Source organism: Bubalus bubalis, chromosome 11 (genome assembly GCF_019923935.1).
Source record: "Bubalus bubalis isolate 160015118507 breed Murrah chromosome 11, NDDB_SH_1, whole genome shotgun sequence".
NCBI classification, from domain to species: domain Eukaryota; kingdom Metazoa; phylum Chordata; class Mammalia; order Artiodactyla; family Bovidae; genus Bubalus; species Bubalus bubalis.
The window spans coordinates 1,008,520-1,036,278 of record NC_059167.1 but is presented as its reverse complement, the minus strand read 5'-3'; the positions used below and the strand labels follow the sequence as shown (position 1 = coordinate 1,036,278).

The 27,759-nt window shown below is 50.5% G+C and overlaps 1 protein-coding gene across 5 annotated transcripts in view; it reads right to left on the bottom strand.

Moving 5' to 3' along the window:
* Nucleotides 1-27,759, bottom strand: part of TTC7B (tetratricopeptide repeat domain 7B) — a 278,267-nt gene that overhangs the window by 86,253 nt on the left and 164,255 nt on the right. For all 5 annotated transcript variants that reach the window (XM_044924610.2, XM_045161998.1, XM_045161999.1 and 2 more), the window contains exons 10-14: nucleotides 16,951-17,034; nucleotides 15,076-15,180; nucleotides 13,049-13,166; nucleotides 10,999-11,056; nucleotides 810-882 (exon numbers count right to left, since the gene is read on the bottom strand). In XM_044924610.2, coding sequence (XP_044780545.1) covers nucleotides 810-882; nucleotides 10,999-11,056; nucleotides 13,049-13,166; nucleotides 15,076-15,180; nucleotides 16,951-17,034 — 438 coding nt within the window. The remainder of the gene's footprint in view (nucleotides 1-809; nucleotides 883-10,998; nucleotides 11,057-13,048; nucleotides 13,167-15,075; nucleotides 15,181-16,950; nucleotides 17,035-27,759) is intronic.

Here is a 27,759-nt window from a genome sequence, read left to right as displayed (position 1 = left end):
GGCCGGGCGGCAGGACCTGGACACCGACAGGGTCTCTTGGTTCCCGCGGTCCCCAGCCCCCAGCGGGAGCCGCCTAGCGCCCTTTGCCAGGCTCCAGGAGGTCAGATGCGTGGGCACAGCCTGGCCTGTGGAAGGGCGTGTCCGGGGAGCTGACCCTTGAGTCACCCTCCAGCCGGCGCTCGGGAATGTGCTGGGGTCACCACCAGCGTCTCTCACTGGTGGGCCGGCGGGCACGGGGCCAGAGTCCCCAGGACCGCTGGGAGGGGGCCGCAGCGGGGGAGGGCGGTAGAGGCAGTCAGGAAGCTGCCACCAGGAAGGTGGAGACCGGTGGAGCGCATCCCTGCGGCCAGGCGGGCACTGTGGGGGCTTGTTTCTGGGAGCCCCTGTGCGTCGCTGTTCACCCTCCTCCATGTTTGAAAGGGACGGGTCTCCTCTGCGTACACCGCCGGCATCCTCCGGCCGACGTCCGGGCCCCTCCGGTGACGGAGTCCCTGCCGCGCAGCTCAGCCCCGGGCTCTGTGAGTGAGCGACGGGCTCCCTGGCGACCCCTGGGGTCACCAAGTGCTGCCCCGTCCCCACCCGACCCGGGGAGCCCTCCAGATTGCGGGTGTGATCTCCAAAAGCAGGGCCCGGCCTGCCTTGTGTCTGCACAGCTGCTGCTCCAGCGGACGAAACCCCGGGGCCTGTGCCGAGAACTCAGCGTCCTGGGGAGAGGCTTCAGGGCAGCCCCAGGGGGCCGAACGCAGACGGTCCCCCCCAGGCCGTGCTGAGACGGAGTGGGCGCCAGGCGCGGGGCCGGCGGGACTGACCTGTCTGGAGATGGCGAGCTGCAGGGCCAGGTAGAAGGCGGCCTGGTGGTCCGTGGGTGACAGGCTGTGGGCCCTGCAAGAGCGTGGGCAGTGGTTAGAGCCAGAGGCCACTGGGTGCCCTGTCCCATCAAGGGTTCCCACTGGTACTTTTACTTATACCAAGGCCCCACATTTAACAACCATCTATGTTGCTAGGTGCATACAAATGAAAGTATTTGATAGCCCTTATGGACTCAACGTTTTCTTCTTATACAAGATGGCATCTTAGTCTGTCTCCAGTAAGTTCTTTTGACTAAAATCCTATTTGGTATGACGCTGACATGACTGCTGCAGATGCGTTTTGGTTCGTATTTGCAGGGCCTATCTCTTGTCGCCTCTTTACTGCCACACTTTCTATGTTCTTATAATTCAGTGACCTCTCTTGCAAACAGATTAAACTGCTTATAGATCCAGTGTTACTGTCTTTGTCTAGCTCTATAACACAGTCACTTATAATTATTATACTGATTCATATATTTGGTTTTAAGTATTTCCTTTTTGGGGTGCTTTCTATTTTTCCTGCCTGATCCCGGTTTCTTTCTGCGTTCTTTCCTTATTTGGGAATTATTACTTTTTAATCAGCCTAACAACAGACTGGTTCCAAATAGGAAAAGGAGTACGTCAAGGCTGTATATTGTCACCCTGCTTATTTAACCTCTATGCAGAGTACATCATGAGAAACCCTGGGCTGGAAGAAGCACAAGCTGGAATCAAGATTGCCGGGAGAAATATCAATCACCTCAGATATGCAGATGACACCACCCTTATGGCAGAAAGTGAAGAGGAACTAAAAAGCCTCTTGATGAAAGTGAAAGAAGAGAGTGAAAAAGTTGGCTTCAAGCTCAACATTCAGAAAACGAAGATCATAGCATCTGGTCCCATCACTTCATGGGAAATAGATGGGAAACAGTGGAAACAGTGTCAGACTTTATTTTGGGGGGCTCCAAAATCACTGCAGATGGTGATTGCAGCCATGAAGTTAAAAGATGCTTACTCCTTGGAAGGAAAGTTATGACCAACCTAGATAGCATATTGAAAAACAGAGACATTACTTTGCCAACAAAGGTCCATCTAGTTAAGGCTATGGTTTTTCCAGTAGTCATGTATGGATGTGAGAGTTGGACTGTGAAGAAAGCTGAGCGCTGAAGAATTGATGCTTTTGAACTGTGGTGTTGGAGAAGACTCTTGAGAGTCCCTTGGACTGCAAGGAGATCCAACCAGTCCATCCTAAAGGAGATCAGCCCTGGGTGTTCTTTGGAAGGAATGGTGCTAAAGCTGAAACTCTAATACTTTGGCCACCTCATGCAAAGAGTTGACTCATTGGAAAAGACTCTGATGCTGGGAGGGATTGGGGGCAGGAGGAGAAGGGGAGGACAGGATGAGATGGCTGGATGGCATCACCAACTCGATGGACGTGAGTCTGAGTGAACTCTGGAGTTGGTGATGGACAGGGAGGCCTGGCGTGCTATGATTCATGGGGTTGCAAAGAGTCGGACACGACTGAGAGACTGAACTGAACTGAATCAGCTTTAACTTTTAAACCAGTCATACGTGTTGCTAAAAGTTTTACAGTATTTTTAAATATGAATAGCCTTAGTACAATAAAGTCTAACTACAACTTAAAGTTTCTGTTTCATTTAAGCTCTTCTCTGTCCACTAGCTAATGGAATGCACACGTGGGATGACACGTTTCTGGGTTTCGTCTCGCATCGGCAATGGCAGCCGATGAGCCTGGCTTCGAGAAGGAGACTGAGGTGGAGAATCGCAGGCCATGGTCTGACGCCCCGGCAGGCGCCTCCCTCGGGCTGGGCAGGCACGCCCACGTGTCACCCTGGGAGGCGTGAGCACTCCTGGCAGGCCGACGGCTGCTGTGGTTAAGTTTTGGCTTGGCCTTGATGCTACTTCATCCAAATTTCTGGATTTCAGAGAAACCATATGAAAAGCAAAGGCCTGGCTTTGCTTGTAAAATGAGGTTTTGGTTTTTTGATGAACTGCAGGGAGAAATGGAGGATACTCATTCAGTGTTTTGAAGGTTCTACTAAGTCCCATGTAGTTTTCTAAGGACAGGCAACTGTGACATGTAAGACTCCAGTGGCTTTTGGCGCCAACAGGAAGAGGCTATCCTAGCCTCTTACTTGACGGCGAGCATGTCATCCTTGCTTTCATGTGGAAGTCTACTGTATTTTATAAGCAACTCAAAATGTGGCTATAGATGAGACATAATTCTGTGTTTAACAGTCTGGTGGGAAGAGAAAAACAAACTTTTACTTTCTTTAAGAGGCACTGTGGAGCAGACTAGTTACAAACGGGGAGGTCCAGACAGTGAACAAAACTTCAGGCTCTTCCGTCAACATTCTGTGATTAAGGGAGGATCTTCTACCAGCAAATTCAAGATGAAAAAGGATGCCAAATCACCATGGAGTCAACTGTGGCAAACACACCGAGGATGGATTTCTACAGTAATAAGGCCTTTTTAACGGGGCTGTCTGTCTGCTGTGGGGAAAAAGTCTTCTGAGTTGTTTGCAACCCAGAAAATATGTGAAGTTCAACAACCTGGGGCATTATTTGGGCAAAGACCCTGATGCTGGGAAAGACTGAAGGCAGGAGGAGAAGGGACGACAGAGGATGAGATGGTTGGAGGCATCACCCACTTGATGCACATGTGCTTGAGCAAGCTCTGGGAGTTGGTGATGAACAGGGAGGCCTGGCTTGCTGCAGTCCATGAGGTTGCAGAGAGTCGAACACAACTGAGCAACTGAACTGAACTGAACTGATTTGGGCAAATGTTGTAGCTCGTGTGTGGGACTCGGGGGAACTAGGGGGTTGAGGTGGGATCCTCTGTCCCCTTTACAATCTTAAGAGCAAAACTCCTATCCCTGGGAAATAACCTTGCCTCAAAACACAGCTGGAGGACTTCTCTCACTTTAGTCTAAGAAGCTGAGGCTGAAGACTTGCCTTTGTTGCCCTTGGAGATGTCTTATTTCTAGCAGAGGCCTACTCAGAATGCCCCAGTTTTTATTACTTGACAGGCATTGGTTTTCCATGAATTTGTACATCAAAGAATTTTTTTCTTTGGTGTTCATAAAAAGTAAGATTGGAATGTCATGGTTTCTGTCTCTCCCAATTATTCAGGGAAAATGAATACAAAATGAATTATGAAGAAACTTTGAATTAGTTAGCATTATTTATTTTATCTCATCTTCTTTCACAATTAATAAAACCAGCTTCCTACAACCCTCAAAAAGAATTCCACAGAGCTATAATTTTCTCAGCACGGTTTAGATTTTTTACAAATGAAGTTAAATTAAATCAGGTTGCCTCTACCCAACACCAACCAAGTAGAAAGCTGGCAGTGGTCTGGAGAACTCAGGGTATAGATAAGAATGGTTCTGACCAAGGGTCCTACTTAGCCTCTTCAAACAATTATTAACCATTAATCCACAGCACCAAGAAAGAGACGTGCTGGACGTCGTGGCAGCACCGGGCATCACGACAACATCTGGAGAACTGCCAATGCAGCTAATAATGAACAGCCAGTCACCAAGTTTCTAACGAGTTAAAACTTAAACACACACGTTTTAAAACAGCTTATTTCCATAACTTGGTTAAAGAGATCATCTGGTCACTTCAGCCTATGAAAGAAAAGAGGAAACACAGAGCTGCCCAAGAAAACTAGAAAAGTTCATGGTGTTCATCTCAGGTAGACTCTAAAAACCTCTCTTCAGCTGTGCAGGACAACGTCGGCAGCGAGGCTGCCTGTGACTCCGTATCTGTACGCCCACAGAAAACCTGCTCGACAGAAGTCATCAAGCAGTGCAGGCGAGAGGAAAGGCGTTAGTGATCTTGAAAACCGCAAGCCTGCTGGACTCTGTATGTGAGAAGAGAGCAGCCCTCTAAACCCCATTCCCACGCGGTGAGTACCTGGTGAAGCTGCTAAGAGAAATTCACATTCCTAAGTGTCATCACAGGGAAGCTCACAAAGTGCTTCCCTTGTCAAAACACCTCCATATTCATTAATTCCATGCTTCTCCCACAGGAACAGAAGCAACTGTTAAACTACTGGCCCACTGAGGCCACCATCTATCCATCCACCCACCCATCCATCCACCCATCCATCCATCCATCCATCCATCCATCCACCCACCCATCCAGTCATTCATCCATCCACCCATCCACCCACCCATCCATCCACCCACCCACCCATCCATCCACCCATCCACCCACCCATCCATCCACCCATCCATCCATCCATCCATCCATCCACCCATCCATCCATCCACCCATCCATCCATCCACCCATCCACCCATCCATCCATCCACCCACCCACCCAGTCATTCATCCACCCACCCATCCATCCACCCACCCATCCAGTCATTCATCCACCCACCCATCCACCCACCCATCCATCCACCCATCCATCCACCCATCCATCCACCCATCCATCCACCCACCCATCCATCCATCCATCCATCCACCCATCCACCCACCCATCCACCCACCCACCCATCCACCCATCCATCCACCCATCCACCCACCCATCCACCCATCCATCCACCCATCCATCCACCCATCCACCCACCCATCCATCCACCCATCCACCCATCCACCCACCCATCCACCCACCCATCCACCCACCCATCCATCCACCCACCCATCCACCCACCCATCCATCCACCCATCCACCCATCCACCCACCCATCCATCCACCCATCCACCCATCCATCCACCCATCCATCCACCCATCCACCCACCCATCCACCCATCCATCCACCCATCCATCCATCCATCCATCCACCCACCCACCCACCCATCCATCCACCCACCCATCCATCCACCCATCCATCCACCCATCCATCGACCCATCCACCCACCCATCCATCCACCCATCCATCCATCCATCCATCCATCCACCCATCCATCCATCCATCCATCCACCCATCCACCCACCCATCCACCCACCCATCCATCCATCCATCCATCCACCCATCCACCCATCCACTCATCCAACCATCCATCCACCCATCCACTCATCCATCCACCCATCCACCCACCCATGCACTCATCCACCCATCCATCCATCCATCCACCCATCCATCCACACATCCATCCACCCATCCACCCACCCATCCATCCATCCACCCATCCATCCACCCATCCATCCATCCATCCATCCACCCATCCATCCATCCACCCATCCACCCATCCATCCACCCATCCACCCATCCATCCACCCACCCATCCACTCATCCACCCATCCATCCATCCATCCATCCACCCATCCATCCATCCATCCACCCACCCATCCATCCACCCATCCATCCACCCATCCATCCATCCATCCACCCATCCATCCACCCATCCACCCATCCACCCATCCATCCACCCACCCATCCACCCATCCATCCATCCACCCATCCATCCACCCAGCCATCCACCCATCCATCCACCCATCCACCCATCCATCCATCCATCCACCCACCCATCCACCCATCCATCCATCCACCCATCCATCCACCCAGCCATCCACCCATCCATCCATCCACCCATCCATCCATCCACCCACCCACCCATCCACCCACCCATCCACCCATCCATCCACCCATCCACCCATCCATCTATCCATCCATCTATCCATCCACCCATCCATCCATCCACCCATCCATCCACCCACCCATCCATCCATCCATCCATCCACCCATCCATCCATCCATCCACCCACCCATCCATCCATCCACCCACCCATCCAGTCATTCATCCACCCACCCATCCATCCACCCATCCATCCACCCATCCACCCACCCATCCATCCACCCATCCATCCACCCATCCATCCATCCATCCATCCACCCATCCATCCACCCATCCACCCATCCATCCATCTATCCATCCATCTATCCATCCACCCATCCATCCATCCACCCACCCATCCACCCACCCATCCATCCATCCATCCATCCACCCATCCATCCATCCATCCATCCACCCATCCATCCATCCACCCACCCATCCAGTCATTCATCCACCCACCCATCCATCCACCCATCCATCCACCCATCCATCCATCCATCCATCCACCCATCCATCCACCCATCCATCCATCCATCCATCCACCCATCCATCCACCCATCCATCCATCCATCCACCCATCCATCCACCCATCCATCCACCCATCCATCCATCCATCCATCCACCCACCCATCCATCCACCCATCCATCCATCCATCCAGTCATTCATCCATCCATCCACCCATCCACCCATCCATCCATCCACCCATCCACCCATCCATCCACCCATCCATCTATCCATCCATCCATCCAGTCATTCATTCATCCATCCATCTACTCAGCCAGCCAGCAATTCACTCAGCCATCCATCCATCCACTCACTCACTCATCCATTCATCCAGCCACTCAGCCAGCCAGCCGTTCACTCAGCCATCCATCCATCCATCCATCCATCCATCCACATATGCAGTACCTACTGTGATGCCAGGCCCTAGCCCCAATGAGAGCCCCCAGAAGCTGCCACTCAGATCAATTCATCTTCTTAGCAACCTCTGCAAACAACACTGTTTTTCTTCACTACACTTTTGTATAGGACAATGAGTTGTTCAACCTCTTAGGCTGAAATTATAAGCATATGAACAGCTGAAAGTCTCAATATTTTGGTGCAATCACGTAACTGGGATGTCTTCAAAAATCACCTTTCTGAATCCAAGAGGGAGCAAACCTTTTTGAATTCTGACTCCAGTCATAACTGAGTTAATTTTCACATGTTAGCTCTGCAACCTCACCACTTTTTGAGTTACATCATTTTCTTTTTAACCAAAAATTACCAAACAGTTGTATTAACAGAATTGTGGGAAGACTTAAAATATATGATAAAAAAAATTTTCACCCAAATGATTTTTAAATATCCATTTACATATAAGAATATAAGTCCTTCTTATGTACTTAAAATCTTTTCCTTATAGATTTTTGTGACATGTACTGTAACACTAGGAAAGTCCTAGTTAATGTGTACTTGAAACAAAATATTTTGATTCCTTTGGAAAATATACTTAAATACACATAAATACAAATTTAGGTTAGCCTTCCCCAATATAATCACATGGGTTAGTAGGATTTTATTCCTCTTTATTCCCATACGAACTAATATTTTAAAAATCCCTTTGAATTAGAAACTAAGAAAAAGAGGAACAAAAAGAAATTCAGGCCAAGGGAACAGCTGTTATATAACATGAAGTTATGAGTTCTGTGGCTTAAGGCAGACCACCACCATGGCTGTTTTTAGAGAGCCAATAAGATGAGCTGGTTTAAGAAAAGTGAAACAGATGTAATGACCACTTTGTTAGGCATCCATGTGTGGGTTTTATAAACTAGGACTGGAAAATTTAAAACTCCAAATCATTTGAAATGGAAATGCTTTCCACACTCGGTGCTGAAGAGCATCAGCAGAAACTTCGCACAGAGACAGGAGGTCTGTTTGCAGCTGTCAGTTGGTACTTTCTGTCAGTGATCAGTCTGGGACTGGCAACGTGAAGGAGCTATGGTGAGCCTGCTAAGAAAGGGAAAGCAAAGAGATGAAAGCATCTCAGACTAACTGAAACCCAGCGGTAATGATTTCATTAAAAAAGGAGCACGTCCATGGTGACGGATCTGCAGCAACCCTGGTTCTAAGAACAGAGATCCATCAACAGTTATCAGGGACCAAAAAAATGCTCAAACTACTGCACAATTGCACTCATCTCACACTCTAGTAAAGTAATGCTCAAAATTCTCCAAGCCAGGCTTCAGCAATACGTGAACCATGAACTTTCAGATGTTCAAGCTGGTTTTAGAAAAGGCAGAGGAACCAGAGACCAAATTGCCAACATCCGCTGGATCATCGAAAAAGCAAGAGAGTTCCAGAAAAAACATCTATTTCTGCTTTATTGACTATGCCAAAGCTTTGACTGTGTGGATCACAATAAACTGTGGAAAACTTCCAGAGATGGGAATACCAGACCACCTGACCTGCCTCTTGAGAAATCTATATGCAGGTCAGGAAGCAACAGTTAGAACTGGACATGGAACAACAGACTGGTTCCAAATAGGAAAAGGAGTACGTCAAGGCTGTATATTGTCACCCTGCTTATTTAACTTATATGCAGAGTACATCATGAGAAACGCTGGGCTGGAAGAAGCACAAGCTGGAATCAAGATTGCCGGGAGAATTATCAATCACCTCAGATATGCAGATGACACCACCCTTATGGCAGAAAGTGAAGAGGAACTAAAAAGCCTCTTGATGAAAGTGAAAGAGGAGAGTGAAAAAGTTGGCTTAAAGCTCAACATTCAGAAAACGAAGATCATGGCATCCGGTTCCATCATTTCATGGGAAATAGATGGGGAAACAGTGGAAACAGTGTCAGACTTTATTTTGGGGGGGCTCCAAAATCACTGCAGATGATGATTGCAGCCATGAAACTAAAAGACGCTTACTCTTTGGAAGAAAAGTTATGACCAACCTAGACAGCATGTTAAAAAGCAGAGACATTACTTTGCCAACAAAGGTCCGTCTAGTCAAGGCTATGGTTTTTCCAGTGGTCATGTATGGATGTGAGAGTTGGACTGTGAAGAAAGCTGAGTGCTGAAGAATTGATGCTTTTGAACTGTGGTGTTGGAGAAGACTTTTGAGAGTTCCTTGGACTGCAAGGTGGTCCAACCAGTCCATCCTAAAGGAGATCAGTCCTGGGTGTTCATTGGAAGGACTGATGCTGAAGCTGAAACTCCAATACTTTGGCCACCTCATGCAAAGAGTTGACTCATTGGAAAAGACTCTGATGCTGGGAGGGATTGGGGGCAGGAGGAGAAGGGGAGGACAGAGGATGAGATGGCTGGATGGTATCACCGACTCAATGGACATGAGTTTGAGTAGACTCTGGGAGTTGGTGATGGACAGGGAGGCCTGGCGTGCTGTGATTCACGGGGTCACAAAAAGTCAGAGATGACTGAGCGACTGAACTGAACTGAGAGATCCTCTCAAAACTTCAGGGTAGGTAACTGAGCTTCTAATATAACAACAAGAAATCAGGGTAACACAGATATTGAAGGCGACAGGATCAATACTAATTCTACATTGGATGTCACGGTGCTATACTCTCAGTGATTCATTGTACCTCCAGGAAGAATCAGATCAGGGCACCACGGTGCAGGGGGCTTCCCACATGGCGCTGGTGGCAAAGAACCCGCCTGCCAACGCAGGAGATGTAAGAGACCCGGGTTCAACTCCTGGGTTGGGTAGATCCCCTGAAGGAGGGCATGGCAGCCCACTCCAGCACTCTTGCCTGGAGAATGCCATGGGCAAAGGGGCCTGGTGGGCTGCCGTCCACAGGGTCGCAAAGAGTCGGACACGACTGAGCCACAGCAGCGGTGGTGTAGTGGACACCAGAGAAGCTGGTCAGCGCCAGAGACCTTGACCTTCGCGACTTTCACAGCCACAGGCCTCTGGCTTTTCATCCCTGCGTCTCAGACCCTCACCTGCAATGAAGACACACCTTGTCTTGTCTACTTACTGATGTGGGCCAAGGCTCAAGTAAAGGGTGTGAACGGGCCCTGGGACATACAAGCATCGTCTAACATAAGGCCTTCTCTAATTTCATGAAAGGCACGGCAATGGAGGTGACCGTAAGGTGTACAGAACACGGCAGGGATAGAGAGCCCTGGGCCTGCTGGCCTGACTGTCTTGGGTAGTATTTCAGAGACTGTCCTAATATCTGGCTTTTTTCATTTCCTAATATAAAAATCTGCAGCTTGACATGTTAAAAAAGAAAAAAGCAAGCAAAGAATGATCCTTTTTCTAGATGATGAAAAATGTCTTTAATAAAAGGAATCATCTCCGTGGACATAAAAAGTACCTCTCTTGGAGCTGAAATAACTCGATTAGGAATGAAAATGTGCCCAGATTAATAAACAGATGAAGAATGGGGATCTACATGGCAACAAGTGATGCAGCAAGTTTTATGCTGTATGTTCGGTGCTCAAGAGGAAAGACTTCCAGGGGTGGAACACTGTTTACATAATCCTTATAAATATCTCTTCTTTTTATACTCACCACACTCTGGTGTCATTGTGTACAGCCGAGTGAAGAGAGGAACTCCCACTCACCTCTGAAACGCAAGAAGCGCCTTTCTCTGAAGGACCTCCTGCATCCCTCGCAGAGAAGCTAAGGAAAGGGTTCAGTTAGTCAGCAACATGGAGATCAGGGAGTTTTCAACAAATACCAAACATCACAAAACCACACATTTGACTGGATTAAGAGCCATAGATTCTGGGTGCCTACCTGCCCAGCCTGCCCCGGTGCTATAGAGGCTAGCAGACAAAGGCTAGGTCAACCTGAGGTCCTTACGCTTGGGCATAACTGTGCAACCATGCAAAGGGGAGAATGGGCGGTGGCTGGGCAATCTTGGCACCCCCAGGAAAAGGGGCCCATCTTCAAAAGACCAGCTGGGAATTCCAGAGAGAAAAACATTCTCAAGGGCAGGCGTGTAATCCCCAGGTGAAGCACGATTCTGCCAAAATGGACTAGGAGAGATTCAAGCACCAGTGGGTGGATTAAACAGTCTTCAGAGAGCCTTCTGGCACCAAGAACCAAGGACACCAGCCTAAGGCCATGAAAGACCAGTTTAATTCACGTGGGCAATGACCAGGACCTCTGATATCTTGATGTGAACCCCAGAGACAGACCAGGCAAGCTCAACAGTGAGACTGTAAATCAGCTCAACCCTTCCCCTATATACAGCACATGAGAAACGCACCTCAGAATCTGGTAGAAACTAAAAAGATACTTCTTGCTGCAACAACAGAAAAAGTCCTAGAGGAGCCTGCTTATGGTTGCCTCTGGAGATGGCCCTTATCTAACGAATCCAACAAGGCAGAGCCCATCCTGACATTGCTCTGAGGATGGTGGAGGGCTTCCAGAACTGGATGTAGCTGAAACCTATGGCTAACTCAGAACAATAGTAAGTGAGCTAGAGGGAAGCAGAGGAGTGAACCAGGGGAACCACAGACACAGATGAACCCAACAGGGCCATGCAACTCACCCAAAGTTACAGGGCTAATCAGGGGTACAGACCAAACCAAGAATTTACATGGATAAATACAAGGTATTAAATTTCACTTCACTGAAAGTCTGCTATAGTTAAAAGATGTTTAGGGTATTGCCAGTATATCAAATGTATATGAAAAATTAGCAAAAAATCCATTACTGAAAATCAATGGATATGCAAAATTTCTCCAGGATCTTTGATATTTTAGAGCAGAGGAAAGAAAGATTTGGGGTAACATGTGAAATAAACTCTAGCAATATTATGAAGGAAGAAAAAGGAAATGAGTACTAGGGTAGTGTTTTCTCTTAAGGGGGTTGTAATTGCTGGGGACACATGAAGGGCTCCCAGGTGGCTGGCACGGTCCTCTGTCCTGAGCAGGGTGGTGACTGTAGGAATATTATCCCTTATACTAATTTATTGAGTTAGATAATTTTTGAGATGGGGGGGGGGTATCTGTGTTACATTTCACAGCAAAACATTCAAGAAATAATAGTAAGAGTTCATAAAAACAATTTATCAATTGACCCTTTCTGCAAACATTGAATTGAAAACCTCATTAAGTGCAAAAAACACACTTAAGATTATTTTTTAGCCAAGAACACATCTACGGAAGCAGTAAATACGTCCAGAATGCACAGAGTCACTGCATGTACTGTGCGCCCCTGGACTACACACACACACACCTGTGAACTAAGACGTGCAAACGGAGGGGGCGGGCCCTGAGAACCCACGGTGGGCTTTCTGGAGGAGGTGAGCCCTGAACACTCCTGCGTTCTTGTGTCTAAGACCAACATCCCTTCACACGGGGCGGGCTCGGGCCGGGGCTGGGGCACAGCTGGGTGCAGGCCAGGTGGGTTGAGTGGTCTCTCATCGCACAGCTCTGGGCAGAGCCCCACATCTTCCAGCAGGGCTCCACCAGCACACGCCCCCGTGAAGAGCGGCCTGGGCGCCCAGGCCCAGGGCCATCGTCACCCGCTCCCCGTCTCTGCCCTGTCTGAGCAAAGAGGATGCCGGGGACAGGGACCCCGGGACAGGGGGACCCACCGCGCGCCCTCTGGACACTTGGGGGAGCGGCGGTGCCGCCGGCCCCGGTGGGCGGCCCCACTCACCGTCAGTGGCCTGCAGACTGTAGGTCAGCCCCAGGGCCAGGTAGCCTTTGGCCTTGAACTCTGACGTTTTCTCTCCCGCATCAACCACCGTTTTGGCAAACTTCTCAGCTTCTTCCAACTGAAAAACCAGATCAGTTATTAAAAACAACAACAACCTGCAGAATTTCTAATGAGAGGTCCCAAAAGCATCCACTGCCAAAGACGATTTCTGATGAGTCACTGTTAAAATAAGTCCCCAGCCTTCCAGGGCCACTCTGGAGACTGCGTTCTCTTAATTTGAGCCTCTCAAACAGGCCTCAGGACCCCCACCTGGCCTTTTTCCTTTAAACTTCCCCATATTGCTCTTCTGCCTCTTTCCCAAGGCCCCTTTCGCACTCTGTGGGGCTCTCCCGTCTCTGCTCTTCCCCAGCTGGCTCTGTGACGAGGCTGTGCTGGGCACTCGGGAGTTCCACACGTCTATGTGTGTGATTTGTAAAGAACAAAGTTCTTGAAATGTTTTGTGCTTGAGTCTTTCCTGTTTAGCATGATACAAAGAGTCCTTTAGGCTTGGGTTTTCTCTCCTATACGCTGTTAAAAATTTCAAAACTCCACTATTTATTTTATTGAGTTGGCCAGAAAGTTCGTTCAGGCCTCTGAACACATGCCAGGAACCCGAACGAACTTTTTGGCCAAACCCGTACAATGCACAGCACGTGGCTCGCACACCAGCAGCTTCCAGTGGGAAAGAAGTGCAGCCGCAGCCACACCCACAGCAAGGCGACCTTCACACACCTCATTAGAGACAAAAGTAGCAAGGTTTGCTCCTTTGGAGCATGGTAAGTATTGATATTATTGAAGCTGGGGGACAGCACGTGGGTGATGGCTGATTACACTCTTTCCTTCTGTGGTATTTGGAAATTTTAATACTAAAAATACTAAAAGAACACAGAAATGACTTGCTATTCTCATCTTGAAAACAGAGGTTTATTTACGGCGCCATGGAGATGAACGGTGCCATCGCTGGACGCTGGGTGCGGAGTCACAGCTGGGAGCTGGCATGTTCCAAGTGCAAAGGTTTGGTCCCCGGCCCTGGCCCCCCTCAGAATCTGCCTGCTTGCCCCCTCGCTTGCCACGCCAAGCTGCTGAAACCTGCATGGGCCACACGACACCTTCACAGCTGCGTTTCGGGTGAGAACCTGCTCTTTCAAAATGCCTTTTTTCTTCTACATTTCCTGCCTCCCCCCACCTCCAATTCCCCCTCCGCTGGGTGAGAATAAACGGAAACAAAACAAGCAAAAAGGACCATACTAAAAAACCTTAGCCAAGAGCCTCAGTCTTTCAAGCAACTTCTTATCACTAACCTTAACGTGAAGTTAAAGAAAGACATTAAGACTTCACTGTATGTGACAATCATCTATATACCATCTCAGCAATAGTCTGAGTTTTCTAGCGTCTGCTCAAATGGTGTATTTCTGAGGAAGTACACCGAATCAATGGACGTGAGCAAATTCCGGGAGACAGTGAAGGACAGGGAGACCAGGTGTGCTGCAGTCCGCGGGGCCACAAAGAGCCGGACACGACTTAGGGACCAAACAACAACTGTTAAAGATCGGGCTCTTCCCAAATTCTAACCTGAACAAGAACGTTTGAGAGGAAAGCCTCTGTGCAAGCAGAGGGGTGAAGGAGGCTGGGTTTACACACGAGCTAAGGCGGAGGGTGACTCTTGACTTTACAGAAGAGCTCAGGCTAAGAGGGAACCGCTAAGGGACCAGCCCTTTCCGGTCCTGTACGACTTGCATACAGGATGCATCTGAGTATGCGTTCCAGTTCTATCTCACCATTTCTACCTTTGAAGCACATTCCCATGAAAAAGAAACACCTGAAGCTTTACTGATTCCCTGAAGTCCCTGGGGTGGGAGCTAAGGCCTGAGAAGGCCAGTGGCCCAGGCCAGGAGCCCGGGCTCGAGCAGCCTTGCTTGTGTGCCGACGATGAATTCCTACTGTCTCCTCTCCACCCAGATGAAGGAGAAGGCCTCAGGGGCACTCACCCAGTGCAGGGAGCCCACACACAGCTTGGCGGCCAGCAGCGGGATGGTGGCGTCGTCCGGCTTCAGGCGGATGCACTCCTTCAGCACCTTCACGGCACGCGCGGACTTGGCGAAAGGAGAGTGTCTCTGTGAGACTCAGCGTTTCTGACCAGAACCAAATACTGAAGTCTTCCCAGAGGGGTTTCTGATGAGGACACCCACTGAATGAGGTTTTCCAACTTGGGCCCAACCGAGCAGGGGTCTGGGGATGGTGGTGACCAGGGTCGGAACTTTTGGGGGACTGGGGAGTACACTGTGAAAGCAAGTGAAAATGCTGCCCTGGAATTGCTGCCCTCGCTTTATTCCCTACTTGTGTAGTTGCTGTAAAAGTAAGGAAAAGAAAAGGCAGCGGAGATTTATGGTATTATAAAGAATAAACTACCCAACTTAAAATGTGTGTGTGTATATGTGTTAGTCACCCAGTCGTGTCTGACTCCTTGCGACCCCATGGACTGTGGCCCACCAGGCTCCTCCGTCCATGGGATTCTCCAGACAAGAATCCTGGAGTGGTTGCCATTCCCTTCTCCAAGAGATCTTCCCGACCCAGGGATCAAACCCAGGTCTCCTGCACAGCAGGCATATTCTTTACCATCTGAGCCACCAAGGAAGCCCAATTTAAAGCGTACCATACAAAACGTCTGTCTCCACTTGCCCAAAAAAATCTTGTGTCTCAGACTTGACTATTTACTAAAGGGCCCAAATTAACAAGAAAAACAGTGGCCACTGTCGTTACTGAGTGTGTTCGTGCAGGGATTGTTTTAAGCACCTTGTGAGTGTCGTCTCACTACCTGATGACAAGTCTGTGAAGCTGGTTCCACACGTCCATGGGGTGGACCCGAGGGACCCACGTCTACGGGTGGACCAGAGGGGCCCGCGTCTACGGGTGGACACCGAGGGACCCGCGTCTACGGGGTGGACCCGAGGGGCCCGCGTCTACGGGGTGGACCCGAGGGACCCGCGTCTACGGGGTGGACCCGAGGGACCCACGTCTACGGGTGGACCAGAGGGGCCCGCGTCTACGGGTGGACACCGAGGGGCCCGCGTCTACGGGTGGACACCGAGGGACCCGCGTCTACGGGGTGGACCCGAGGGACCCGCGTCTACGGGGTGGACACCGAGGGACCCGCGTCTACGGGGTGGACACCGAGGGACCCGCGTCTACGGGGTGGACCCGAGGGACCCGCGTCTAGGGGGTGGACCCGAGGGGCCCGCGTCTACGGGTGGACCCGAGGGACCCGCGTCTACGGGTGGACACCGAGGGACCCGCGTCTACGGGTGGACCCGAGGGACCCGCGTCTATGGGGTGGACCCGAGGGACCCGCGTCTACGGGTGGACACCGAGGGACCCGCGTCTACGGGTGGACACCGAGGGACCCGTGTCTACGGGGTGGACACTGAGGGACCCGCGTCTACGGGGTGGACCCGAGGGACCCGCCGTGGGGCATATGGGAGAGCGCAGCGCCAGGCCCCTCTCCACAGTCCTCGCTTTCAACCACACACAGCCTCATACCATCTCTTGCTAAAGATAATTAACAGATGTGCCCCTCTGGGAACAGCTGACACTCTTAGACAAGTGAAAGGGGTCGGTGTGAAGAACCAACCTTAGTTTATGCCATATCTTTACAACAACCAGAAAAAACGCAAGAATTTCAAAATTTTTCTTCTCAGTGATGTCTCCATGTTGGGCCCCACATAATTAAATGTGACCGTTCATTTCTGAATGACCAAGGAGAGTTTCAGAGAACTTGTGCAGATGTCTGCCGGGCACCACCTCATCCCATGAAAGTCAAGTTAACCATGGACGTGGAGGACCGCATGTCACAGGGGGAGACTCACTTTTCCAGCAGCCATGAGCGACAGAGCAAACTGGTACCAGAGATGGAACTCCTCGAAGGCAAACTTCATGGCTCTTTCTAAGCACTGGTTCGGAAAGAAGAAGGCAGACAGATGGGTGTGAGCTGCCAGCGTCGCGGCTGGACAGGTGCGAGCGTGTGTCTGGCACACGGAGGCAGGTCCCGCCAGATCTGCCTCCAGGAGCACTGAGCGCGCCCTCCCGCAGTGAGCGCCCCCATGGGCCCCTGGCCGCCACACACTGTGCCAGAGGCCAGGACAGTCTGCAGCTGGCCAACACAGCCTTTTCTGGTTCAGTCTCAGCATATTTTATCTACAGTCCACTTGATGCATCTTAGTGTATAGTTCTCAGAGTTTGGAAAAATGTATATAACAACGTAACCACCAATACAGACTAAATGAAGTGCAGTCCAATCTGCCAGCCCCGCCCCCCAAAGTCTCCCGTGTTCTTTTGCAGAGAAACTGTCCCGGTACTGCCTCCGCGCCCCAACCCCACCTCCTGCCACTTCAAGACTGGAAACTACATTTGTCCTTATGGCTTTTCCTTTGCAAGAAATGTCATAGAAATGAAATCATGCAGTATGTAGCTTTTTGAGTGTGGTTATTTCCATTTAGGATAATGCATATGACATTCATCTATTTGTACAACACAACCCTTGATCCCAAGGAGCTTTTCATGTGGTGCAGGGAAAGAGGAAGGTATAGTACACTGCTCAAATGCAAGGTCCTGACTGACAAGGCTCCCGAGAGGAGGAAACGGAAAGCCCTGGGAAGATGGTCTTGGGGAACAGGAATGGCATCCTGGAAGAATGCACTTGAGCTGGGCTTTCACGGATGAGAAGGGAAAACACACAGCTGGGATTTGGAACTGGTACTTCAGGGCATCCCGGTGGCTCATTCAGTAAAAAGAATCCACCTGCAATGCGGGAGACCTGGGTTCAATCCCTGGGTTGGGAAGATGCCCTGGAGAAGGAAATGGCAACCCACTCCAGTATTCTTGCCTAGAGAATCCCATGGACAGAGAAGCCTGGTGGGCTACAGTCCATGGGGTCACAAGAGTTGGACACGACTGAGCGACTAAACCACCGCCACTCCCGGAAGAGGCTGGGCACACAGACATGGAGGCAGGAGCGCACGCTTCTGCGTGCCGGGGGCAGGCGGCCCAGTGTGACCCGCCGAGGGCTCCGGGGCTGGAGGCAGGCGTGGCTGGGGCTGCGGCGCTGAGTGCCCACAGGCCGTGCCTCCTCTGACTGCCCCCTCCCTCCCCACCCAGCCTCGTTCCCCCGTCTCTGTGCTCTCAAAGTCCAGCCCTGTGTTAACGCCACATCCTCGCCCTTCCACCTCAGCCTAGCCCAGCTGCACTCTGAGAAAGTACCCAGGGCAGAGATCCTGGCTTCCCCGGATCCTCTCTTCGGGGGAAGAGCTACAGATCCAGGCCACCCAGACGAGGAGGAGCCTCTGGTTTCCGCACAGAGTGGCACGGCCACACCAGAACTTCAGGGAGATCGCGGATGGGGAGGGGTGCACACCAGGGTGGGGAAGGCCAGCCCTAGGTGGACAGGGGGCTGGGGCCTTCAGAGCCAAGCGCAGAGCTAAGGAATGTGGCTTCAGTTAGCATCAGCAAGGAAAGACCACTCAAGGAAGGAGCAGGGGGCTGATGAGATGGGGGGGTGAGGGGATCCCAAAGTGTCTGGCCTGCATACCGAGGAGCAAACATATGGCACAGAAGGCCTGTGTGTGTGTGTGCACGCATGCATGCACGCGTGTGTGTTCATTAGAGGGAAGGACACTTTAGAATTAAGGGAGAATGCAGAGGCAACCTGAGAGGAGCAACTAGGCAGAGAAGAAACAAGATAAGCCAGAGGCCCAGGCCCCCAGAACAACGGACCCCGGGGCGAGGCCTTCCCGCAAGGAGGCAGGTTCTGCAGGATGCAGAGGGCCCTTAGACCCGGAGACGCGGCTCAGCCCGTTTTCTCTCTAAAGATGGAACGAGCTGGTTGCTGGGAGGAACGAAAAGGAATGGAGCTAGGAGCTTCCAGAATGAACAGAGCAGCAGCACCCTGAGGGGGCAGAGAGCGCCCTCGGAGGCTGTGGCCATGGCGCCCACAGCAGCAGAGAGTGCCCATGGCAGCCTGCGGCCACGGTGCCCACGGCAGCAGAGAGCGCCCTCGGAGGCTGTGGCCACAGTGCCCACGGCAGCAGAGAGCGCCCTCGGAGGCTGTGGCCACGGTGCCCACGGCAGCAGAGAGCGCCCTCGGAGGCTGTGGCCACGGTGCCCACGGCAGCAGAGAGCGCCCTCGGAGGCTGTGGCCACAGTGCCCACGGCAGCAGAGAGTGCCCTCGGAGGCTGTGGCCACTTCTCTGCAGGGAAGCCCCTCGCGGCTTGGGGCAGGAGAAGGCAGGCGGTGCTCAGGAGGAACGGAGACGAGGAGGGGGTATGCTCAGCGTCTGACTCTCCATGACCCACGGACTGCAGCCCAACAGGCTCCTCTGTCCACAGGACTTTATCAGGGAAGCCCCAGTGGCTCAGCGGTAAAGAATCCACTTACGATGCAGGAGACCTGGGTTTGATTCTGGGTCAGGAAGATTCCCTGGAGAAGGGAGTGGCAACCCATCCCTGTATTCTCGTCTGGGGAATCCCATGGACAGAGGAGCCTGGTGGGTTACAGTCCACGGGATCACAAGAGTCGGACACGACGGAGTGACTAACACGACGACAGGGATGACACCGATGCAGGTGTGAGGAGGACGCTGCCCCTCGTGTGGCCACACTGGACACACAGCGCAGAGCTCAGGGCTGGCCACGCGCCTCCATCCTGCACCAGGATGTCGGCAGGAGTTAAAGGGAAGAGCGCTCAGCTGGCACACACTTTGCCCTCGGCCCGGGACACAGACTCCACACTGGAGGGGGGCGGCCAGGAAGCGAGAGCCGTGAGGGCAGACGTGCCTCTCCGGGATGCCTGAGCAGAGACGGGCCGGCCTGGGCGCCACGGGACGCTGCAGACCTCCTGCCGTGCGGGAGAAATTAACCCGCACTCGGTTAAGGCACTATCAGCTTGTTCGCTACTTCCGGATTCACCTCTCAATAACACAGACCCCGAACGGCAGAGCCCCGGAGCCCTCTTACCTGCTCCGCTACATGGATGAGCAACAGGCAGGCATGACTGTGCCCTTAGGAAGCGCAGGAGGGGAAACAAGAGGAAGGCAGCTCGCTGAGAAGGTCGAGCAGGCAGGATGGGGTGCTGGGGGCACACTCGGCCCAGGTGTGGGGTGGTACGGCCGGGGAAATGCGGGGAGGCCAGGGGTTACGGAGAAAAAGTGAAAAGTCAACAGAATCTGGAAACTGATTTAGGGAAAGGGAATGGGGGATGAGAATGATGATCGCACTGACAGAATGAGGCAAAGGAGTCAGTGCGTGCGGAGGAGGGGGTGGATGATGATCGGAGAGGAGGTGTGTTCCAACAGCTCTGCTCAACTAGTTCACTGCAATACAACCACTAAGTACTTAAATGTATATACAGAAACAGTCAAGTGTTTGAGTGCCTTTCTTCCTCCTCTGCTAAGAGGAATGATAAATATCAACTGTCTCCCTGATAAACAAAAGGAGCTCATAGCTGAAACAGTCTGTTCTGAACCAAAAAGCCGGATGCGATAAATAAGCGTGCATCCTTGCTTTCTTCTGCAGCGAAGGCTAACGCACTCATCATCCTCGGTGAGAAACACTCACGGAAGCTTAACCGGTACAGAGCTCCATTCCAGGTGTACCAGGGAAATACCAGCCCTCATAAAGACAGAGTCTGAGGGCCGCCAGGGAGCTTGGGAAGCACTCAGTTGAGGTCCTCAAAAGAGAGGACATTTGTCACTTTGGCTGCCAATCAATCACCTCAAAACTCTTCTTTTTGCTTTTGGGACACCCTGTATAAAAGATGCACAGACTCTCCCTTCCCGGCAGCCAAGCCTAAGGGTGAATGAAGAAGGAAAGAGATAGGAGTGTGTCATGTGACCTGAGTATGGCCAATCAGGTGCTCCCGCCAGAGAGCCGCCTCCAGAGGTCAGGGCAGGGGAGAGGCTGCTGGAAGCCGGTTTCCGTGGCTGGGCCTGGGGCCACAGTAGCAGCCAGGCTGGTGGAAGCCTCCAGACTTAACTGTATCCTCCAAAACTGGGGCAGGAGCCTCCTTAATTTCTGTTCACTCCTGATCTTCAGCCTTCTATGGATTCTGGGTGCTAAATGGTTTGCACCAGCAGATGCCTTTTCTGCTTGAAAGAACTGGTTGGGCTCTGTTACCTACAACCTTGTCGTGGGTTCCAAGAGCACTGCAGATGGTGAGTGCAGCCATGAAATTAAAAGACGCTTGCTCCTTGGAAGAAAAGCTATGACCAACCTAGACAGCATATTAAAGAGCAGAGACATCACTTTGCCAACAAAGGTCCATCTAGTCAAGGCTATGATTTTTCCAGTAGTCATGTATGGATGTGAGAGTGGGACTGTGAAGAAAGCTGAGCACTGAAGAATTGATGCTTTTGAACTGTGGTGTTGGAGAAGACTCTTGAGAGTCCCTTGGACTGCAAGGACACTCAACCAGTCCATCCTAAAGAAGATCAGTCCTGAATATTCATTGGAAGGACTGATGCTGAAGCTGACAAACTCCAATACTTTGGCCACCTCATTCAAAGAGCTGACTCATTGGAAAAGACTCTGATGCTGGGCAAGATTGAAGGCAGGGGGAGAAGGGGACGACAGAGGATGAGATGGTTGGATGGCATCAGCAACTCGATGGACATGGGTTTGGGTGGACTCCGGGTGTTGGTGATGGACAGGGAGGCCTGGCATGCTGCAGTCCATGGGGTTGCAAAGAGTCGGACACAACTGAGCAACTGAACTGAACTGAAGGCCATGAAGGTGTACCCAGGCTCCTCTTATAACAAGCCCTACCTCCCAGCCCCCAACAAGCAGTTGTACTGCTTCTGCCCAAGAACCTTCCAGAAGAGGTGACTCAGGAGAGTCACCTGAACAGCAGCCAGAAACAAAGAATCTAGGCATCACCACAGATTAAGTGTGTGAATTTGGGCAAGCCAGTTAACCCCTCTATACCCAGATTCCTCATTATAAAATGGGAAATACAACAGTAAGTAAAGTAGAAAATTATCAGGAAGATTAAAATAGTTAATACATAATAAGCAACAGTACTTCAGATCCAGGCTAGTAGATTAGCTACTATCTTTTTTTAAATGAATATGTAACATGATGCCTATCACTTTATCCAAATTTAATATATGAAAATTCAAACTTATAATATATTGTATCAGAGATAAGTATTTACTTTATAAAATGTTTCCTCATTTGAGGAAAAGATTCAGAAAATAATGTTTAACTTTACAGAAGCAAACGAGAATGTATGTTTGTGCCACGTGTGCTCAGTCATGTCCAACTCTTTCTCACCCCACGGACTATAACTCGCCAGGCTCCTCCGTCCATGGGATTCTCCAGGCAAGAATACTGGAGTGGGTTGCCATTCCCTTCTCCAGGGGATCTTCCCAACCTAGGGATAGAATCCCTATCTCCTACATTGGCAGGTAGATTCTTTACCGCGGAGCCATCAGGGATGCCCCCCATCACTTATTAAGGAAATAATAAATAAGCACAAGCTGGAATCAAGATTGCCAGGAGAAATATCAATAACCTCAGATATGCAGATGACACCACCCTTATGGCAGAAAGTCAAGAGGAACTAAAAAGCCTCTTGATGAAAGTGAAAGAGGAGAGTGAAAAAGTTGGCTTAAAGCTCAACATTCAGAAAACAAAGATCATGGCAACTGGTCCCATCACTTCATGGGAAATAGATGGGAAACAGTGGAAACAGTGTCAGACTTTATTTTTCTGGGCCCCAAAATCACTGCAGATGGTGATTGCAGCCATGAAATTAAAAGACACTTACTCCTTGGAAGGAAAGTTATGACCAACCTAGATAGCATATTGAAAAGCAGAGACATTACTTTGCCAACAAAGGTCCGTTTCGTCAAGGCTATGGTTTTTCCTGTGGTCATGTATGGATGTGAGAGTTGGACTGTGAAGAAAGCTGAGCGCTGAAGAATTGATGCTTTTGAACTGTGGTGTTGGAGAAGACTCTTGAGAGTCCCTTGGACTGCAAGGAGATCCATCCAGTCCATTCTGAAGGAGATCAGCCCTGGGTGTTCTTTGGAAGGAATGATGTTGAAGCTGAAACTCCAGTACTTTGGCCACCTCATGCAAAGAGTTGACTCATTGGAAAAGACTCTGATGCTGGGAGGGATTGGGGGCAGGAGGAGAAGGGGACGACAGAGGATGAGATGGCTGGATGGCATCACTGACTCAATGGACGTGAGTCTGAGTGAACTCCGGGAGTTGGTGATGGACAGGGAGGCCGGGCGTGCTGTGATTCATGGGGTCGCAAAGAGTCGGACACAACTGAGTGACTGAACTGAACTGAACTGAACTGAAAGCATATACTCTAGCTTCCCAGGTGGAGCAGTGGTAAAGAATTCGCCTGCCAATGCAGGAGATGCAGGTTTGATCCCCGGGTCAGGAAGGGCCCCTGGAGAAGGGAATGGCAACCTACTCCAGGATTCTTGCCTGGAGAATCCCATGGACAGAGGAGCCTGGTGGGCTACAGTCCATGGGGTCACAAAGAATCAGACATGACTGAGTGACTAACACTTTCAATAAGTGGTATGGAGTGAATGTTTGTGTGCCCCCTAAAATTCATATGTTGAAACCTAACCCCCAATGTGATATTAGGGGGCCCTGTTAGGAGGGTGGAGCCACAGAGAGATCCCTTGCTCCTTCAGACATGGTGGGCAGTCTGCAACCCAGACGTGAGCCTTTACTAGACAGCAAATTTGCCAGTCATGATCTTGGACTTCCCAGACTCCAGAACTATGAGAAATAAACGCTTTTTGTGTATAAGCAACCCAGCCTGCGGTACTCTGTTACTGCAGCCCAGAAGGCTGAGGCCACACGCTCTTGGCTGACACTGCAGCCAGGCGCTGTTCTGATCGCTTTATGAGAACTGCCTCATCCTGGTCAGGCGGCCCGACTAGGTCCAACCGACGGCTGTTCAGTCACTGCGTCGTGTCTAGCTCCTTGCGACCCCATGGAGTGCAGCACGCCAGGCCTCCCTGTCCTCCACTGTCTGCTGGCGTTTGCTCAGACTCACGTCCATCGAGTCAGTGATGCCATCCACACAGGCACTCTTCCACTTACAGAGGCGGCGGCGCGGAGCTCCACACAGGACTGCACCACGGCTCAGGGCGCAGGGGGAGCGGGATCTACGCCCAGCGGTCTGCAGCGGAGCTGGGGCCACGGCTCCCCCTGCCTCGGAGACACTCCTTCCAGACAAGCCACTTGAACGGCTGGGCCTCCTCTCGCCGCATAAAGCAAAGTTTGGCTAAATAAAAGGCTCCTAAAAATGCCACATGTTCCCTGAACTATTTCTGAGATTCAGCAATATATATATATATATATATTTTAGTGCTGATGGAGCCCTTGTTTCCGCGTCCTCCGAAGACTGGGGTCTTTTCAGCGCAGGATTTTCAAGAAACTACAGATCTCACGGTGTCCGCTAGCACCACAGTGCCATCTCAAAGGCGCACAGTTTGATAAAGACAGGCCGTCGTTTCCTCTAGATGCAGACCTTTCACAGGCCTCCCCCAGCCCGGACCCCTTCGTCATTACTGTAACAACACACATTCCAGTATAAGCTGTAGGGGTGTTATAGAGAGAGACAGGAAATGCAAGCCAACGATTACAAATTAACCCTTTGCCCTGATTCCGAAATATCTGAGCTCTGGCCTCACAGCGGATGGCTCTGTCCTCCTGTGGGCTCTTGGCAGCCCTTCTGAGAGCTGGCTCAGTAAAAGTGCCCAGACAGCTCCAGCTGTTCCTGAGGTCCTGACGCCAAGCATCCCGCTAAGCTACGGAACATGTCCTCCTCTACGTGGCTGTAAATGCTAGGATTATATAAGCCTCTAAGCGGCTCCGGTCAACAGGTGTGCGTGCGTGCTCAGTCACTTCAGTCGCGTCCGACTCTTTGCGACCCCATCGACAGTAGCCCACCGGGCTCCTCTGGCCGTGGGATTCTCCAGGCAAGAATCCTGGAGTGGGTGGCCATGCCCTCCTCCAGGGCATCTTCCTGACCCAGGGACTGAACCAGCGTCTCCTGCATTGCAGGTGGAATTCTTTACTGCTGAGCCACCAGGGAAGCCCCTCAGGTCAGCATCACAAAGGAAACCCTCTTCCAGAGAACGCATCTAAGTGCAAGGGGGGACTTGGGGTGTCACTGGGGCATTTGCATCCACAGCCTCTGCTCCTTACACTAGATGTTTGCTCACCTTGATTCTGTTCAACTGCACCTTTTAAGCATCCTAATCATGTCTGTATGAGATAGAGTAAAAATTTCCAGTTTCTTTCTTCTTAAAAATTTTTATTATTGAAAATTTTCAAACTAAGACAAAGATGGGGAAATAACAAAATAAAACCCCACGTACCTGTCACCTTATTTCAACTATCAACTCAATTCTCAATCTTTTTTTTTAATATTTATTTATTTGGCTGCGCTTGTCTTAGTTATGACACGTGGGGTCTAGTTCCCTGACCAGGGATTGAACCTGGGCTGCTGTCTTGGGAGTACAGGCTTAGCCACTAGACCACCAGGGAAGTCCCTCAATTCTCAATCTTGTTACATGCATATCCCTAACACATTTCTCCCCAACATATTATTTTGATGCAGATCATAGCATAACATCTTGTCCATAAATTTTAAATTTCCAGTTTTAATAAAGTAGGGAGATTGGGAAGAGACTATGTGCTACAAAATAAAAGAATTCACATTTCAATAATGATTCCAGTCTAAAAGAAGTACGGATGAAAATGGACTTTTAGGAAGATGTAGGCTTTTCGGGGTGAAGCCAGATGGGAGTGGGGTGCACGTAAGAGGCAGCCTCGGTCACCGAGGCCCAGGCAGGCCGCTGGCTGCAGAGGAGGCACAGGACGTGCTGAGTCCACGTCGACTCCCCCCTCATCAGCCAGAGCCTCGCTGCGGGGTTAAAGGAAGGAGCGCACGAAAACGCTCAGAAGACAGACTTCCCTGCCAGTCCAGCAGTTAAGACTGTGCTTCCAATTCAGGGGGCTCAGGTTCGATGCTTGGACAGGGAACTAAGATCCCCATGCCACACAGCTCAACCCATAGATAAATATTAATAAATAAATAAAGTTTTTTAAATGCTTAGAAGAGTGTCTGGCGCAAAGCAAATTTAATAAGCATGTTGCTGTTGGTGCTGCTTTCATCAGAGAAGCAGAAGCTGCTGCAGGACAGGTCTGCTGTGGGAGCCCTGGGATCAGGGTGCCAGTGGAGGGCAGAGGAGGGTGGGAGGGAGCCCCCAAGCGGGAGAGGGGAGATGAGAGCTGGATGCTGGCCTTTCTCCTCTTCGGTCCAGCGGAGAGACGGTGGTGCAGGCCCAGGGTCCACATATCCCTGAGTAACCCATACGCAACAGCGGCGTCACCTCCAACCATCTCCCTCATGAGAAAAGAAGGTGGGTTTGGCGACAGTTATTAATTCTACCAGGAAAGAGAGGCCCGTTCACTGTCAACATACTACTGCCACCTCTCTAAATCCCAGATAACATTCATTTAATACCAAGAATATTTGGGAGAACAGTTATTAGACTCTAGCTGGCATCCTAATCATTTGAGTGGTAGTCAAAATGTCACTTCCAAAATTGTGATTTCCTTTCGGTAGCAAGAGCTCACCCTTTCCCGTGCCCTATTTTGGCTCTTCGTCAATCAGCCATCTCTGAGGGGGCTCCAGGAATGAGAAGTTCTTCTGGCACAAGAAAAGGGTTTAGCAATTACCTTCCCAGCCCAATGACACGAACCGGGCGCATGGCAGTGGCAGCTGTATGATACCACAAGCAAGGAAAAGCCATCGTCTATTTTTGGAATTCGAGGGTGAGTGTCCGCCTCCAAAAACCCATGGGGGAGGGGAAATGGATAAAATAATCAGATACCCCTCAAATTTAGCCTGGAGCTGAAGTCTGAAATCCATCACTATTAAAATAGAACAAATAACACAGTGAACTTCCTCATTCACCTTTGTGGACGTGACAGTCATATCCTAAAAGTTCTCATAACCTGGATTCTTCAACCAACCAAGTAGGAAGGTTTTCTTTGCTTCATCATAGTTACTTAATGAGTCAAGAAATCATTGTGACTCCTGGCAGCTGTGTGACAATTTTTAATAATTGAACATGGTATACGATATTTCATTTTTTTTTAACATTAGCAATAAAAAACTAAGCGACTTAGATTTTTTAGACCATTATCTTAAATCCAAGGATTGACATATCGAAGAACGTGCTGACCTTTGACATGATCTCTTCCTGTTCATACTTTACTAAGGATGTGGAAACAAAGCCTCAGAGAAGAGACAGAGCCTGCCTGGGGTCACATAGTGGCAGGCCTGAAATTAGAATCCAGGTCCCATGATACTCAGCTCAGAGCCCTTATTTCTAAATTAACTAAATATATTGATAAAAGTACAAATTAAAGTACAGTTCAAGAGATCAACTCTACAAAGAGTCTGGAGCCAAGAAAAGCTTCTACAAAGGCAGGCTGATGGGACTCTCAGCTGCAAATAAAAGTCCTCCCACCCAGCTTTGAGAAAATATAGACAACATCCGTCAAGGCTTGCTCAAGTTTTCTCCCCTTAAATTGGAAATAAAACTGAGCTAACCCCACATCCATGCCCCCGCTTCCCG